Source organism: Procambarus clarkii, chromosome 51, assembly GCF_040958095.1.
Source record: "Procambarus clarkii isolate CNS0578487 chromosome 51, FALCON_Pclarkii_2.0, whole genome shotgun sequence".
NCBI classification, from domain to species: domain Eukaryota; kingdom Metazoa; phylum Arthropoda; class Malacostraca; order Decapoda; family Cambaridae; genus Procambarus; species Procambarus clarkii.
In genome coordinates this window covers 17430907-17444044 of record NC_091200.1, presented here as the reverse complement: position 1 = coordinate 17444044, position 13138 = coordinate 17430907, and the positions used below count along the sequence as shown (strand labels likewise).

The 13138-nt window shown below is 46.0% G+C and overlaps 1 protein-coding gene across 1 annotated transcript in view; it reads left to right on the top strand.

Annotated features, from left to right (window-relative positions):
• LOC123751544 (calcium-activated chloride channel regulator 1) overlaps nucleotides 1-13138 on the top strand; it is a 123695-nt gene that overhangs the window by 109450 nt on the left and 1107 nt on the right. Inside the window, exons 3-9 of the mRNA XM_069304050.1 lie at nucleotides 3626-3747; nucleotides 4637-4748; nucleotides 5280-6098; nucleotides 6924-7227; nucleotides 10411-10982; nucleotides 11395-11533; nucleotides 11691-13138. The exon at nucleotides 11691-13138 is cut by the window's right edge and continues 1107 nt beyond it. Coding sequence (XP_069160151.1) covers nucleotides 3626-3747; nucleotides 4637-4748; nucleotides 5280-6098; nucleotides 6924-7227; nucleotides 10411-10982; nucleotides 11395-11533; nucleotides 11691-12424 — 2802 coding nt within the window. The 3' untranslated portion in view covers nucleotides 12425-13138. The remainder of the gene's footprint in view (nucleotides 1-3625; nucleotides 3748-4636; nucleotides 4749-5279; nucleotides 6099-6923; nucleotides 7228-10410; nucleotides 10983-11394; nucleotides 11534-11690) is intronic.

Sequence of the window (13138 nt, the reverse complement as noted above, 5' to 3'; positions counted from 1 at the left end):
TTTTTCTTTTTTCTTTTCGTACAGGAGCAGATGGCATCTGAATCTCTTCACAACGCTTATCTAATTTTATATATATACAAAAATTGTTAGAATCTTGTACAGCCACCAGCACGCGTAGCGTTTCGGGCAAGTCCTTAATCCTAATTTTCCCCGGAATACGACCCCGCCGAATCCTTTAACCAGGTACCCATTCACTTCTGGGTGAACAGAGGCGTACAGTTAAGGAATGGCGCCTAGTCAATCCTCCCCCGTCCAGGATACGAACCCAGGGCAAATCGTTCGCGAAGCGCGAGTGTCATACCACTTACCAGGAGTGGCAATCCAAGATTAGTTACTCCCTCAGGCTGTGAACCCGGTCGCATAGGCAGAAGTAAATGGGATACAGACTCAAGTAAGATCTTGGATTTTCAGCAAACACTGAAGCCATACAACGGGATCAAACCCGTGTCCGTGTACTCCTCGGGCACACGTACTACCGACTGAGCCATGATGGGCTTAAAAAGGTAGTATACCAAGGAGTCCGGCCGGGATGCGTGTTCGATCCCATCTTAGAGCTTCAGTATTTCCCTCGTAGATATGTCTCGGAACTGTGATTTCTTTGTAAATACTGGATTATTAATGTTATAAAGCAATATATATTTTTTTATATCGAGACGGGGCGCTGTTTTAGAGTCTTGATTAAACTTTTTTTTCAAGATACACATTTGTTATGCCTATTATAAGACCACTTTTTTTTAGACTAAATATTTTATGATATTGACTTTAGGATCAACGTTTTAGGGCTTCTGTTCTACAGTTAACTAGAAGGGGTACCCGCCGGTGCCTGGGATAATTAAGCATTAATGTAAAGGCCTGTACGGAAACCTCGTCACTTTATAAATATGATGATTCAATATGACATTTGTTATAAATCAGTTTACATGTGATGGTTGACATTGAATTTTAACCCTAGATAACAGCACTTGAGATTGTGTAATGGTACAATGAGTGTAAATAGGATATAGTTGTATTTAACCTGGGAAGGAAGATTGTGAAGAATTGAAGATTGCGATTGGTTGTAGACTGAATGTTGTAGAACTGTGATGTTGGGCGATTGGGAAGGTTGTAGATTAGGAGATACTGAATCAGAGTGTGTCAAGAACTTCAGTTGTTCATATTCTTTCGTTGATAACGATAAGTGTTAAACATGCATTTATTCCTCTCTCTCTCTCTCTCTCTCTCTCTCTCTCTCTCTCTCTCTCTCTCTCTCTCTCTCTCGCAGCCATTCTAGCCCCACACACATGTTAATACTGCATGCCTCAGTAACATTTAAAATCCATACGAATCTGACGACCGCATCTGATGCCCTTTAAAGCTCAGGATTAAGAATTTACTTTTTATGTGAAGCCAGCTGGTTTCCGGGGCTGCCATTTTGGGGCTTTCATTAAAATAGTATTGCTGTAGTATAATATGTGTCATTGGGAGCCTGCCATATGGCCACTTTCCCATAGGGCGCTGTTTTAGAGTCTTGATTAAACTTTATTTTGAAGATACACATTTGATAGGTCTGTTATAGGACCACTTTTTTTTAGACTAAATATTTTATGATATTGATTTTAGGATCAACGTTTTAGGGCTTCTGTTCTACAGTTTACTAGAAGGGGTGCCCGGCGGTGCCTGGGATAATCTGCTACACTTCAGGCATGATAACTTTATTGCATTTTCAGGCTATATAAAGCCATTTGGCAGCATCCTGGATTTTTGTTTTTGTCATCTAAACTCAACCAATTACCCGACAAGTTAAACATCCCACATTACCCCCCTCCCCCTTTAAAAAAAAAAAAGACATAACCGGGCTATAAAAGCATAGTACTTAACTCGGGCTCTGAAATCCCTGTGCAATAACCCTGAATTAAAAAGCGCTCTACTTCATCCACAGTTTTACGAGAAGCGCACTAAAATTATCTTATTACCTTAACTATATCACTGAAACGGGTACGCTTATACATTCATACGCACATATACAAACAAATACTAAACACACACACACACACACACACACACACACACACACACTCACACACTCACACACTCACACACTCACACACTCACACACACACACACACACACACACACTCACACACTCACACACTCACACACACACACACACACACACACACACACACACACACACACACACACTCACACACACACTCACACACACACTCACACACTCACACACACACACACACACACACACACACACACACACACACACACACACACACACACACTCACACACTCACACACTCACACACTCACACACACATACACTCAGCTTCGTAACACTTCTGGCTGCACCGAGCTTACGAGCGGGACTTTATGAAAGTGTAGGCTGGGGACACGCCTGGCATACACCACGACATAGTCAAATAAGAAGAATTAGAACATTAAAACTGATATTTGCAAATAAACCATAACCAAGAATCATAAAACGCCAAAGAGCCGTTCATTATACGTGGGAATTAAACAAAGAGGAAGATAGAGTAAAAGGTAGAAAGAAAAGGAGGATAGCCAGGAGTGGGAAATGGATGCGTACACGTACGTGTGTGTGTGTGTGTGTGTGTGTGTGTGTGTGTGTGTGTGTGTGTGTGTGTGTGTGTGTGTATACTCACCTAATTGTACTCACCTAATTGTGCTTGCGGGGGTTGAGCTCTGGCTCTTTGGTCCCGCCTCTCAACCGTCAATCAACTGGTGTACAGATTCCTGAGCCTATTGGGCTCTATCATATCTACATTTGAAACTGTGAATGGAGTCAGCCTCCACCACATCACTTCCTAATGCATTCCATTTACTAACTACTCTGACACTGAAAAAGTTCTTTCTAACGTCTCTGTGGCTCATTTGGGTACTCAGCTTCCACCTGTGCCCCCTTGTTCGCGTCCCACCAGTGTTGAAAAGTTCATCCTTGTTTACCCGGTCGATTCCCCTGAGGATTTTGTAGGTTGTGATGAGTATGTGTGTGTGTGTGTGTGTGTGTGTGTGGTGGGGGGGGGGGTGCGTGTGCGTGCACGACTTAGTGATGCCAGTGATCCAACCCATGGTAATCAACCCCAAGAAAATGTTGGCTGTGCACTAATATTATATTTTCAGAGTTAACCTTTTCCGAGCAGTTTTACATGTCCATATGTGAGCTGTGGCCTAAAGAGCACATAACCTGGAAGGGACATATAGTTGACACTGAAGAGAATGCTACATACACTGGTCTCTACATAAGGTCAGATTCACGAAGCAGTTATGCAAGCACTTACGAACCTGTACATCTTTTCTTGATCTTTGACAGCTTTGTTTACAATTATTAAACAGTTAATGAACTGTTGCTCCTCCTGGTGCTCTGAAGCACCAGGAGGCTGTTTATAACAATAACAACAGTTGATTAGCAAGTTTTCATGCTTGTAAACTGTTTAATAAATGTAACCAAAGCCGTCAAAGATTGAGGAAAGGTGTACACGTTCGTAAGTTCTTGCGTAACTACTTCGTGAATCTGGCCCCTGGTCTCTCGGGGGGGGGGGGGGGGGGTTGTGAAGCTATAATCACCACGTAGACGTACTACGTCGTGTGTGACTGTCCACTCTTGTGCCGGCAGGTGCGACTCTTCTGCAATGACAAGACCCACAAACGCGTGGCGCCCACCAAGCACAACGCCCTGTGTGGGGGTCGCTCGGCTTGGCAGATTATCCAGCAGACTCAGGACTTCGCTGGTGGACGGTGAGTGCACTGACTAGGTCACGCACGCACGCACACACACACACACACACACACACACACACACACACACACACACACACACACACACACACACACACACTGTGTGGGGGACGCTTTCAAAGCGTTATATGACAAAGAGTGCTGGGAAGACGGGACACCACGAGCGTAGCTCCCATCCTGTAACTACACTTAGGTAATTACACTTAGGTGTAATTACCCTTAGGTGTAAACACACTTTCCAGGTGATGGATATGGGAACAGATGCTTGATCAACCTGTCCTCTTAAGATTACGTCGCTTTCCACTCGTTTGCCCGTATGGTCAACTATGGACGTAATTTGAAATGAAATCAGCTCACGAAAGTGACGTACTGTCCCGTTTTCTGTTTGGAGTCCTCAGGCTTACTCGGTTAGGTTAGGATAGGAAACTTAACGCTTTTCATGACGTTTTGAAACCTTAGGAGTACTTTCTGCCCTCCTAACCTACCAGAAGACCCGTAACTTGCTGTTTTGAAAATCGAAAATCCAAAATTTAATTTGCATTATTTTTCATGTTCAAATTACGTCCATTTTCGGCCATACGGGCAAATGGCCAAATTCAGACGTACTTTGTTACAGCTTGATAGTCATCTCATGACAGATGATGACACTATAAATATAAGGTAGAGTGATCTCGAGAGATTACTCGGACGAACATGTGGCTGGTAATTTTGATGTTAATGAGATGACTATATCATGTCTTCAATGTGTGTCTGTCGCAAGGTAATGTGTCATAATTTTTTATTTTCCTATGAAAGTTTCCCCGGACATACTTTGCCAGGTTTGAACTGCTCATTCCTGTTGTGTTAACTAGTGAGAGTGTGGCAGGCTTGGCTGTGTTGTTTTCCGCAGGAACTCCGTCAGCAACGGGAGTCGTGGCCTGGAGCCGATGCTGAGATTCGTCCACCAGTCCAGCCCCCGCTTCGTGTTTGTCATCGAGGACACTGCTACCATGAACCTCCAGGTTAGTTGGTCTCGCATGTGCGCGCGTACATCTAAACCCAAACACAGTAGTAGTAGGCATCCGTCAGTCTCAGGAGACTATGGAGTTGCACTCTGGTTGTCGATCTGGAGTGGCCTCTCCAGGGCGCAAAGACAGGGTAGGTTGATATGGGTCCATAGGTAGGTACAGAGGCTCGCTTATGCATACACGTTAAGACCAAGTATTATGTCATTCTTTGTAGTAAAGAAGGATACCTGCACACAGGATTGATGTTATATACAAGGAAGGCGCAGTAAACATCGATGATAAGGTGTATATTAAGAGCAGAGTTCACTTTTAAATGTTGTGTTGATGGCTACCTGATCGTCAACCTTTGGTGCAAGTTTTCACTCAGTGTTTGGAGCACACATTGTTGGGATGGTCATTTAACGTGTAATCTCTTAAGACTAAGAAATTATTAGAGTAAAGGAGCCTTTTTTATAGTTATATTGCTTATTTTTTGCATACATTTCGTGTGTACTATACTCTACGGACATGTTTTATCCCTGACAGCGTCGGTGGGAGTTCCTGCGGAAGGCCATGCGACGTGTGGTGGTGTACGACGTGCCTGATGGCGCTCACGTCGGTGTGGTCACCTTCCACTCCGAGGCGCGGATTGTCGCCCCTCTCACCTTCATCGAAAGTGAAGACTCGGATATGAGGCAGCGCGTCGGGTCATCCTTACCCCGCAATCCTTCAACAACTCCCGAGAGCCAGAAATGCATTCTCTGTGGTCTGAAGGAGGCGCTGAGGGTACTTGACGACAGCAACAAGGGTGACGATGGTGCCACTTTGATCTTAATAACCACTGGCTCTGGCCCGACGCCACAACGGGAAGTGAACGAGATGACGAGCCTTTCAGAGCAACGCCACCTGAGAGTCGAATTGGTGTTGTATCCGCTGACTGAACGTCGCGGAGCGGCTACTGCCTCCCATGGCCTCGAGGCGCTCATCGAGTTCACTCGTGGATCCATCTTCACCGTCATGGACGAAGGTGTCGGTAATGACTCCAAAGTGAAGATGATGGTGGCATTAATGGACGCCTTACTGGCGGCTGTTCAGCAGGGCGCACCTGCTCCAGCACCTGGAGACCCTGTCCTGGTTCACAGCGCTGCCTACCCTGGGGGCATTGCTTCCATGTCCGCTGGCTCCTTTGCTCTGGACGACTCTCTGGGCCCCAGCGCTCGCTTCTCCGTATACTACTACGATCTGAACCATGTGGGCAACGCCATCCAGCTGGCCGCCCCGTCCGGCCACATGATCGCCTCCGTCAACGTGCAGGAAGAAGACGGGGATGTCAACATGATCTTCATCAACTTGGAAAAGGCAGAGGTGAGACAATTTATAAAAAACCCAGCCAATTATGTATGATATTTAACACTTTTACAATAACCTTTCAGCAAAAGGAACGCAATTTTTAAAGAATCTCTGTGAAATTAACTTTGTAAAATACAGTGCTGTATTCATGGCTGCTGGCATACACCATCAACACTCAGGCTCACCATACATTCAGACGATGACACAGAAACGATACAGGGCCTAATTTTTTTTTAAATTGGACTGAAGCGTGACAGAAGAGCTAAGTTTTGATAATTACCTTACCTTGACAGAAGAGCTAAGCCTATAGACTAGATCAAACAAAACTAGATAAACGCAAAACAAGTATTGACAAATAAAGGGCCTTTAAGTCTTTGACATGAAAACAGAGGTGCCAGGATATCATTACTACTTTAGTGATGAAGTTTTGAAACTGAATTGTATAAAGGACCTGGTGGGCATGATCAGTAAGGACCCAACACCAAGATGACAATGTATTATGTTCGAAACAAGGTCATTACCCTTCTAGGATTCATACCTAAAAAATCTACAGATAATTTAGATGCAATTCAAGAGTATAAGTGCATGAGTGGGAGTGGTTGGAAATATAAACGAGCTATTTTACGTGTTTCAATAGTTTTTTTTTTTTGTACAGATTCCTTTCTAAATGAACAAATCCACAAGGGCCGTGACGAGGATTCGAACCTGCGTCCGAAAGCATCCCAGACGCTGCCTTAATCGACTGAGCTACGACATGTTCATTTGATGCATCACGTTATTGTGATTTCTGTGTGTCCTTTCTAATGTCCTTTCCTGATTACTTCTAATCTCCCGTGACAGCGTGGACTGTGGACGTACAGTGTGGAGAACCGCGCCGACTCCCACCAGGGCCTCTACGTGCAGGTAACGTCCAAACGCAACTCCTCCACGGGGCTCCAGGTGCGCCTCTGGACCAGCTCGAGCTCCAGGTCGGTCAACTCCTCCGACCCGTCGACGCCTGTAGTGATCTACGCCGAAGTGAAGGCGGGCGTGGCGCCCATCATGGACGCTCGCGTGGTGGCCAGGCTCCAGAGACTCGGCACCAACGCCACCGGCAGCAACTTCCACCCCATGTTCCTGGAGCTGTGGGACAACGGCATAGGGGGTGAGGCCTCACTGTTGACTGTTTTCTCTGGGCACAACAGGCACCGCCTTACTGGACAACAGTGTGCCCCTATTCATCCTACAACTGCCATCTGTAAATTTGTTCAGGATCCTGGTTTGTTAAGCTAATTAATTCCCATTAGAGCTAACGATCCTCTTTCTGTTTATAGGATACCTGGAGGGGTACACGACGGAGCCCCAGTGCCCTCTCCCCTTCATTTAGCCCCTTTTCTCTTTCATAAAATATCACATTAGGCGGCACTTGACGATGGCTGTAGGATTCTCTCTCTCCTCCTGTCTTAGCCCTGACCCTCCCTCGTCCCCATCCCATTTGTCTCTTTTCCCCCGTCTTTTCCTGTCTCCCCTTCGCCTCTCCCCCTACTCCATCTCTTTATTCCTCCCCACCTTTTCTGAGAATATATATGGGTCTCTTCCCCCACCACCTTCCCCTCCCTCCCATTCTCTCCCGTTCCACCCCCGCTTCTATCTCTAACTCTCTCTCTGTCCTACAATATTATTAATCGCATAATAAGCTCAAGTGTCGACTAGTGGTTCTATAATATTGAATGACAGTATATACAAAATATAATAGTTTCCTCATTCGAATTGTCAGTTGCTCTTCAGTTTTTTATGGGAAAGGGAAGGTTAATTTGAGAAAATAATTTATGTATTTTGTAGGATTATGGCCTTAGTTTGAAAATCAGGAAATTTCGCTTAATTTTCATGAGATCAATGAATGATGTTGTATATTTCTATAAGACTAAATCGGGTTTGATTTTTGTTTAAATTTTCTCGTTAGTGTAGTGGAGGCAAGTGCCAAAAATCGTCGTGGAGATCTGAATGTGATCCTGGTACGCTGTTCCCTTTTGAATTCCGGTGACCCCCGACCAGCCTATGTTCATCCCTTACCGAGTCGGTCGCTCGAGCGGACAGCACGCTGGACTTGTGATCCTGTGGTCCTGGGTTCGATCCCAGGCGCCGGCGAGAAACAATGGGCAGAGTTTCTTTCACCCTATGCCCCTGTTACCTAGCAGTAAAATAGGTACCTGGGGTGTTAGTCAGCTGTCACGGGCTGCTTCCTGGGGGTGGAGGCCTGGTCGAGGACCGGGCCGCGGAGACACTAAAAAGCCCCGAAATCATCTCAAGATAACCTCAAGATATACCCTAGACCATTCCCTCTGCCAGTTTGGGTGAGGCTAGCCCCAAGCCTCTGGCCTCTAATTTTGGACAGACAGATAGGCAGACACTCTTATAGTATCTATATTATAACAATGCCTTTGTTTTTCTGTTTGTCCAAAGTTGGAAGCCAGACGCTTTAGGCTAGCCTCATCTAAATTGGCAGAGGGGATGGTCTGGGGTAAGGGATGAACATAGGCTAGTCGGGGGTCACCAGAATTCAACATGGAACAGCGTACAATAGTCATATTCAGATCCCCACGACGATTTTTGGCACTGTCCGCCAGTATACCAATTAAAATATTTAGACAAAAATGTCAGAATAGATTTTTTTCATATAGAAATGTACACCATTAATCAATGATCTTGGGAAAATTAACCGATATTACCTGATATTTAAATTAAGACCATAAAATACACGAATTATATTTTGAAAATAACCTCCCGCATTCCACTGAAAACTGAAGGACAACTCTCAACTTCGAATGTGGAAACTATTATATTATGTAGAACTGTCATTTAATATTATTGAGACATAGAGACACTTGACCTCATTATGCGATTAGTAATATGTGGGACAGAGAAAAGCGGGGGTGGAGGGGGCAAGGAAATGGGAGAGGGGGTTGTCCCTCCCACCTTCCCCCACTCCCCCCTCCTGACCTCCCCCCACCCGTATCCTATCCCCCCATCCCGTCCTCCCACCCATCCTCCCCCCCCCCCCTACCGTTCTCCCAGAACCGCATTATTGGCTTAATATGAAAGTCCCACTTTGTTTGCCTAACAGGCAGAGCTATTTTAGTTCATATATTTCTTTCCAAACAGGTTTTCTCCAATATTATATTAAGAACATTATTGCTTTTGTTAGATCAGATTAAATTTGTTAAAACTAACTAAAATTAAAAAAAAATCATAATGTAATGAAAGGCGTTATGTAATCATTCCTCAAGAAAAAATTTTGAACAATATTTTAGGAAAATTCGGCTTATTGGGCAACTTAGCCTATTAAGTACAGGATTATATAAATATATACATACCATATTTAAACCATTTCATTCACCCTCAGGCACCCGTTTCTCTGATACATGAGGCGGATGTTCTACTGATTGCACTACGGGTTTGTGTTAGTAGAGAAGGACAACTAACCGCTGCCCAAACGGGAATTGGCTATCTCCGTGGCTACCGAGTTATATATATATAATTGGGGTACCACCTCTGGTTGCGTTTGTAGGGACCCTCGGCCTCGAAGAAGAGGATATGTTGCATCTGGCGGAGCCTTGTCGGGCACCCGTGTATATATTATATATACATATTAATTTCTTGTAACTTGAGGCAGTTAATGACACTGGACCATGTGTCCATAGGCTCGTGCTACAGCTTGAGTGAGAGGAAATTAATACTGAACTCGGTGGCGGACCATAACACAGATTGTTATGGTCAGAAATAATTCGAGAAGTGTATGAATGCACCTCCCTTGTGACTTGTGGCGTGTTATGTGCATACTATTGGTTATTACGTTATTTAGATGCACCCCCTACTGAGTTTTTTTTAAATACGTCACCAAATGCTTTATCATTTAGATACAAGGTATTTGTACCAGGATTGTACCTGGATGGGGTTCTGGGGGAGTTCTACTACTTCCCCAAGCCCGGTCCGTAGACAGGCTTGATTTGTGATTTGACACGTCTGATTAAACACTTCAGCAGCATTTATTTTCACGAGCAGTCTGATACGTCTTTACCGTTGATCTAATAAAAGATAAATACGAAATTTTGAGTGTTATGCTTTTCCACACCAATGAACGGGACTCTATGATTATAGGCTACGTTGGATGTTAGGTGTGAGCCCCTATCCCAACCTATCCTCTGTGCTTCCCCTAGCTAGATTAACGAGCATTTGGCGAATGTGTAGGAAGGTCTGTTAAGAGTTTTTATTTATTTATAAAGAGGGAGGGCGGCTATACTCTCTAGATATATCAGAATTCAGTGGCTGTTATTTTTCGCTATTTTAGACCCGGATATAACGAAGGGGGACGGCGTATACTCTCGCTACCTCCCTCCGCTCCCTGGGAGTCCCGGCCGCTACCTTCTAAGTGCCGATATCGACTACAACAGCGGGCTGGCGACTGTAGCTAAGGGCCCACCGACACGCCATCACAAGAGTCTATCCTCGCACCTGCCTCACTACTATCAGCACGGCTTCGACAGTTGGAATAACGAGCAGACGTGCTGTGGCTACGCTCTCCCGCACGTGCACAGTCGCCGTGCGCCGCCCTTCCTGCGACACGTCACCTGGGGCGTGCTGGAAGTGGTGTCCCAGCCCTCCCACCGTGACAACGTCCCCCCCTCGCGCATCCTCGACCTGCGCGTCGAGGTCAACAACACGGTTCACGAAATCAAGCTGCGTTGGACCGCTCCCGGGGACGACTGGGACGTGGACCGAGCCCATCACTACGAGGCTGTCGTGGCGCCCTACTGGAAAGAAGCCCGGGCCTTCCAGGGGGACCGGCTGACTGGCCTTCCTCAGCCACTGCCAGCTGGCACCCTCCATACCACTAACCTGCACTTCACCAGATACGAAGAGGTCAGTGCCACTCCCTTCATACAGGTCAGCGTTCAATCCCCGACCGTCTATAAGTGGTTGGGCACCATTCCTTCCCCCGTCCCATGCCAAATCCTTATCCTGACCCCTTCCAAGTGCTATATAGTCGTAATGGCTTGGCGCTTTCCTGTCTGATAATTCCCTTCCCTTTCCCTCCCTCCCATTCCAGAAACTTGTTAACATATTTTCGTTGCAGCATTCAATGAATAAAGGGGAGTCCTAAGCGTTTAAAATAACGTTACACATAATATTATTGATTTCGAAGCTTATTGCTGACTGTATTTCAAGAATAAAGTTTAAATCTGAAAGCATAAGACATAAACCTACAGTCGAGTTTCATTGACACGTTGACCATGAGACATGTCAGAGTATAACTGTGTGTGTTCGTGGGCAGCTGTGGTTCGTGACGGTGCGGGCGGTGGACGAGGCCAACAACATGGGCGGCGTGGGCAACATCGCGGCTCTCTGGGTGCCTCGCCCGCCCACCACCTACGAGATCACCACCAGGACCCACCCAGCACTCACCACCTCGGGTAATTCCTCGCCTGTTTCTCTCCCCCATACTATGTAACGTGGAGCGGATTATTTGGGTTCGTATATCTGGATATATACAGCATACCTTCAACAGTTGTAGTTCACAGAAAGCTTAGTGATGATTCAATCTAATATATATTTCTTTTTTCTTTTTAGGAAATTACACGATGCCTTCAGAGCTTGGATCTAATCGACCTATGGGCGTGTCAGAGCTGCAGCTTGAGGACGTGGCTGTAATTCTCGGCAGCATCGGAGGGTTTCTGGTAGTGGTGGCGGTGCTGGTCACCTACTGCTATTGCCATACTACCAAGAGGCGGAAACAACAGCACGAGAAGGACGCGAAGAAGGCGCAGGAGGGCGGAGGCAACGGCAACGTCATGATTAAGCCCGGGACGTTGAGTATGGAGGAGGGCGGGAGTAGTCATGAATCTTTGGATAGTATAGTGAAGGACGCCCCAGGGACGGCCCATGACGGTCGCCCTCTCTCCCCTATCCAGACTTGGGGAAATACTACTATGCTGAAAGAACACGAAAGCCGAGTGTCGGTTCCCAGCGAGGTGGCCGACGATGGATCCGCAACTTACAAAGCGAACGGCCCTCACCCCCATGCGCCCTTCCCTGACGTCACAGTGACAAGCAGCCGACCAGTGTCTGAAGGCGAGGGCGGCGACGAGCTACAGGTAGGCCTGCCCTGCACGCACGAGGACAACACCTCCCTCTGTGCTGCTCCAAGACTTGAATATAACAGCTACACTCCCACCTGGGACGAGCCTCTCACTGGTCACCTCCTCACTCGTGCTCACACCTCCGCCCCCACGCCCACCCCAGCAGCTCACCAGCCCATTCTTCCACAGACAGACCGCAAACGTCGCAATGTGACCCAGGTGTGATGTGTTCTGCATCATCCCGTGCGTCACCACGGCTCCAGGATTTTCAAGCCTAAGATGCTCCATGTTTGAGCTTCACAGATAGACAAGTTTTTTGTACACTCATGAGCCTTGAGGTGAAAGAGCATTCAGAAACAATTACGGGAGATCTTCCAAAAGATGGGCCCTGGCAATGTGTTAGAGGTTGTTGCTCCTGTGAGTGACTGAGGTACTAACATCAAAACTGCAAGATGCTGGATTTCCAGGGACATTTAGATTTCCAGATTCTCCCGAAGAAAATGTAAACATTTCCTGAGTATTTTAGTAGCCATACAACTCGCATAAAATGACGATGACTACATAAAACTGTCTCTGTGAAAAGCCAAATCAGACATTAATTTTAAGGAAGTGTAGACGAGTTAAATAAGAGACTTGTGACCTGATCAACGTGAACTGTTGTGTTATCTGTGTCTCGAAGCTCATCCTAGAAGTCAACTATGTCAGTTATTATTGGTTAATATAATGGTTTCTGTTCTGCGCCATCATCACATTGCTATTAGAGCTGTGTGACTGAATGCTGACTGAGCGAAATGTTGCAACTTGAGTGAAGTTGTTGAGCATGAGAGCGTGCTAGGGACCAAAATAAAATGCATTTCGCAGTGTAATGAGAAAAATCTTTATATTTCCAGTTAATTTGGTTATCTCTGCGTGGGAAAAGTCATATCATTGCATATGTAA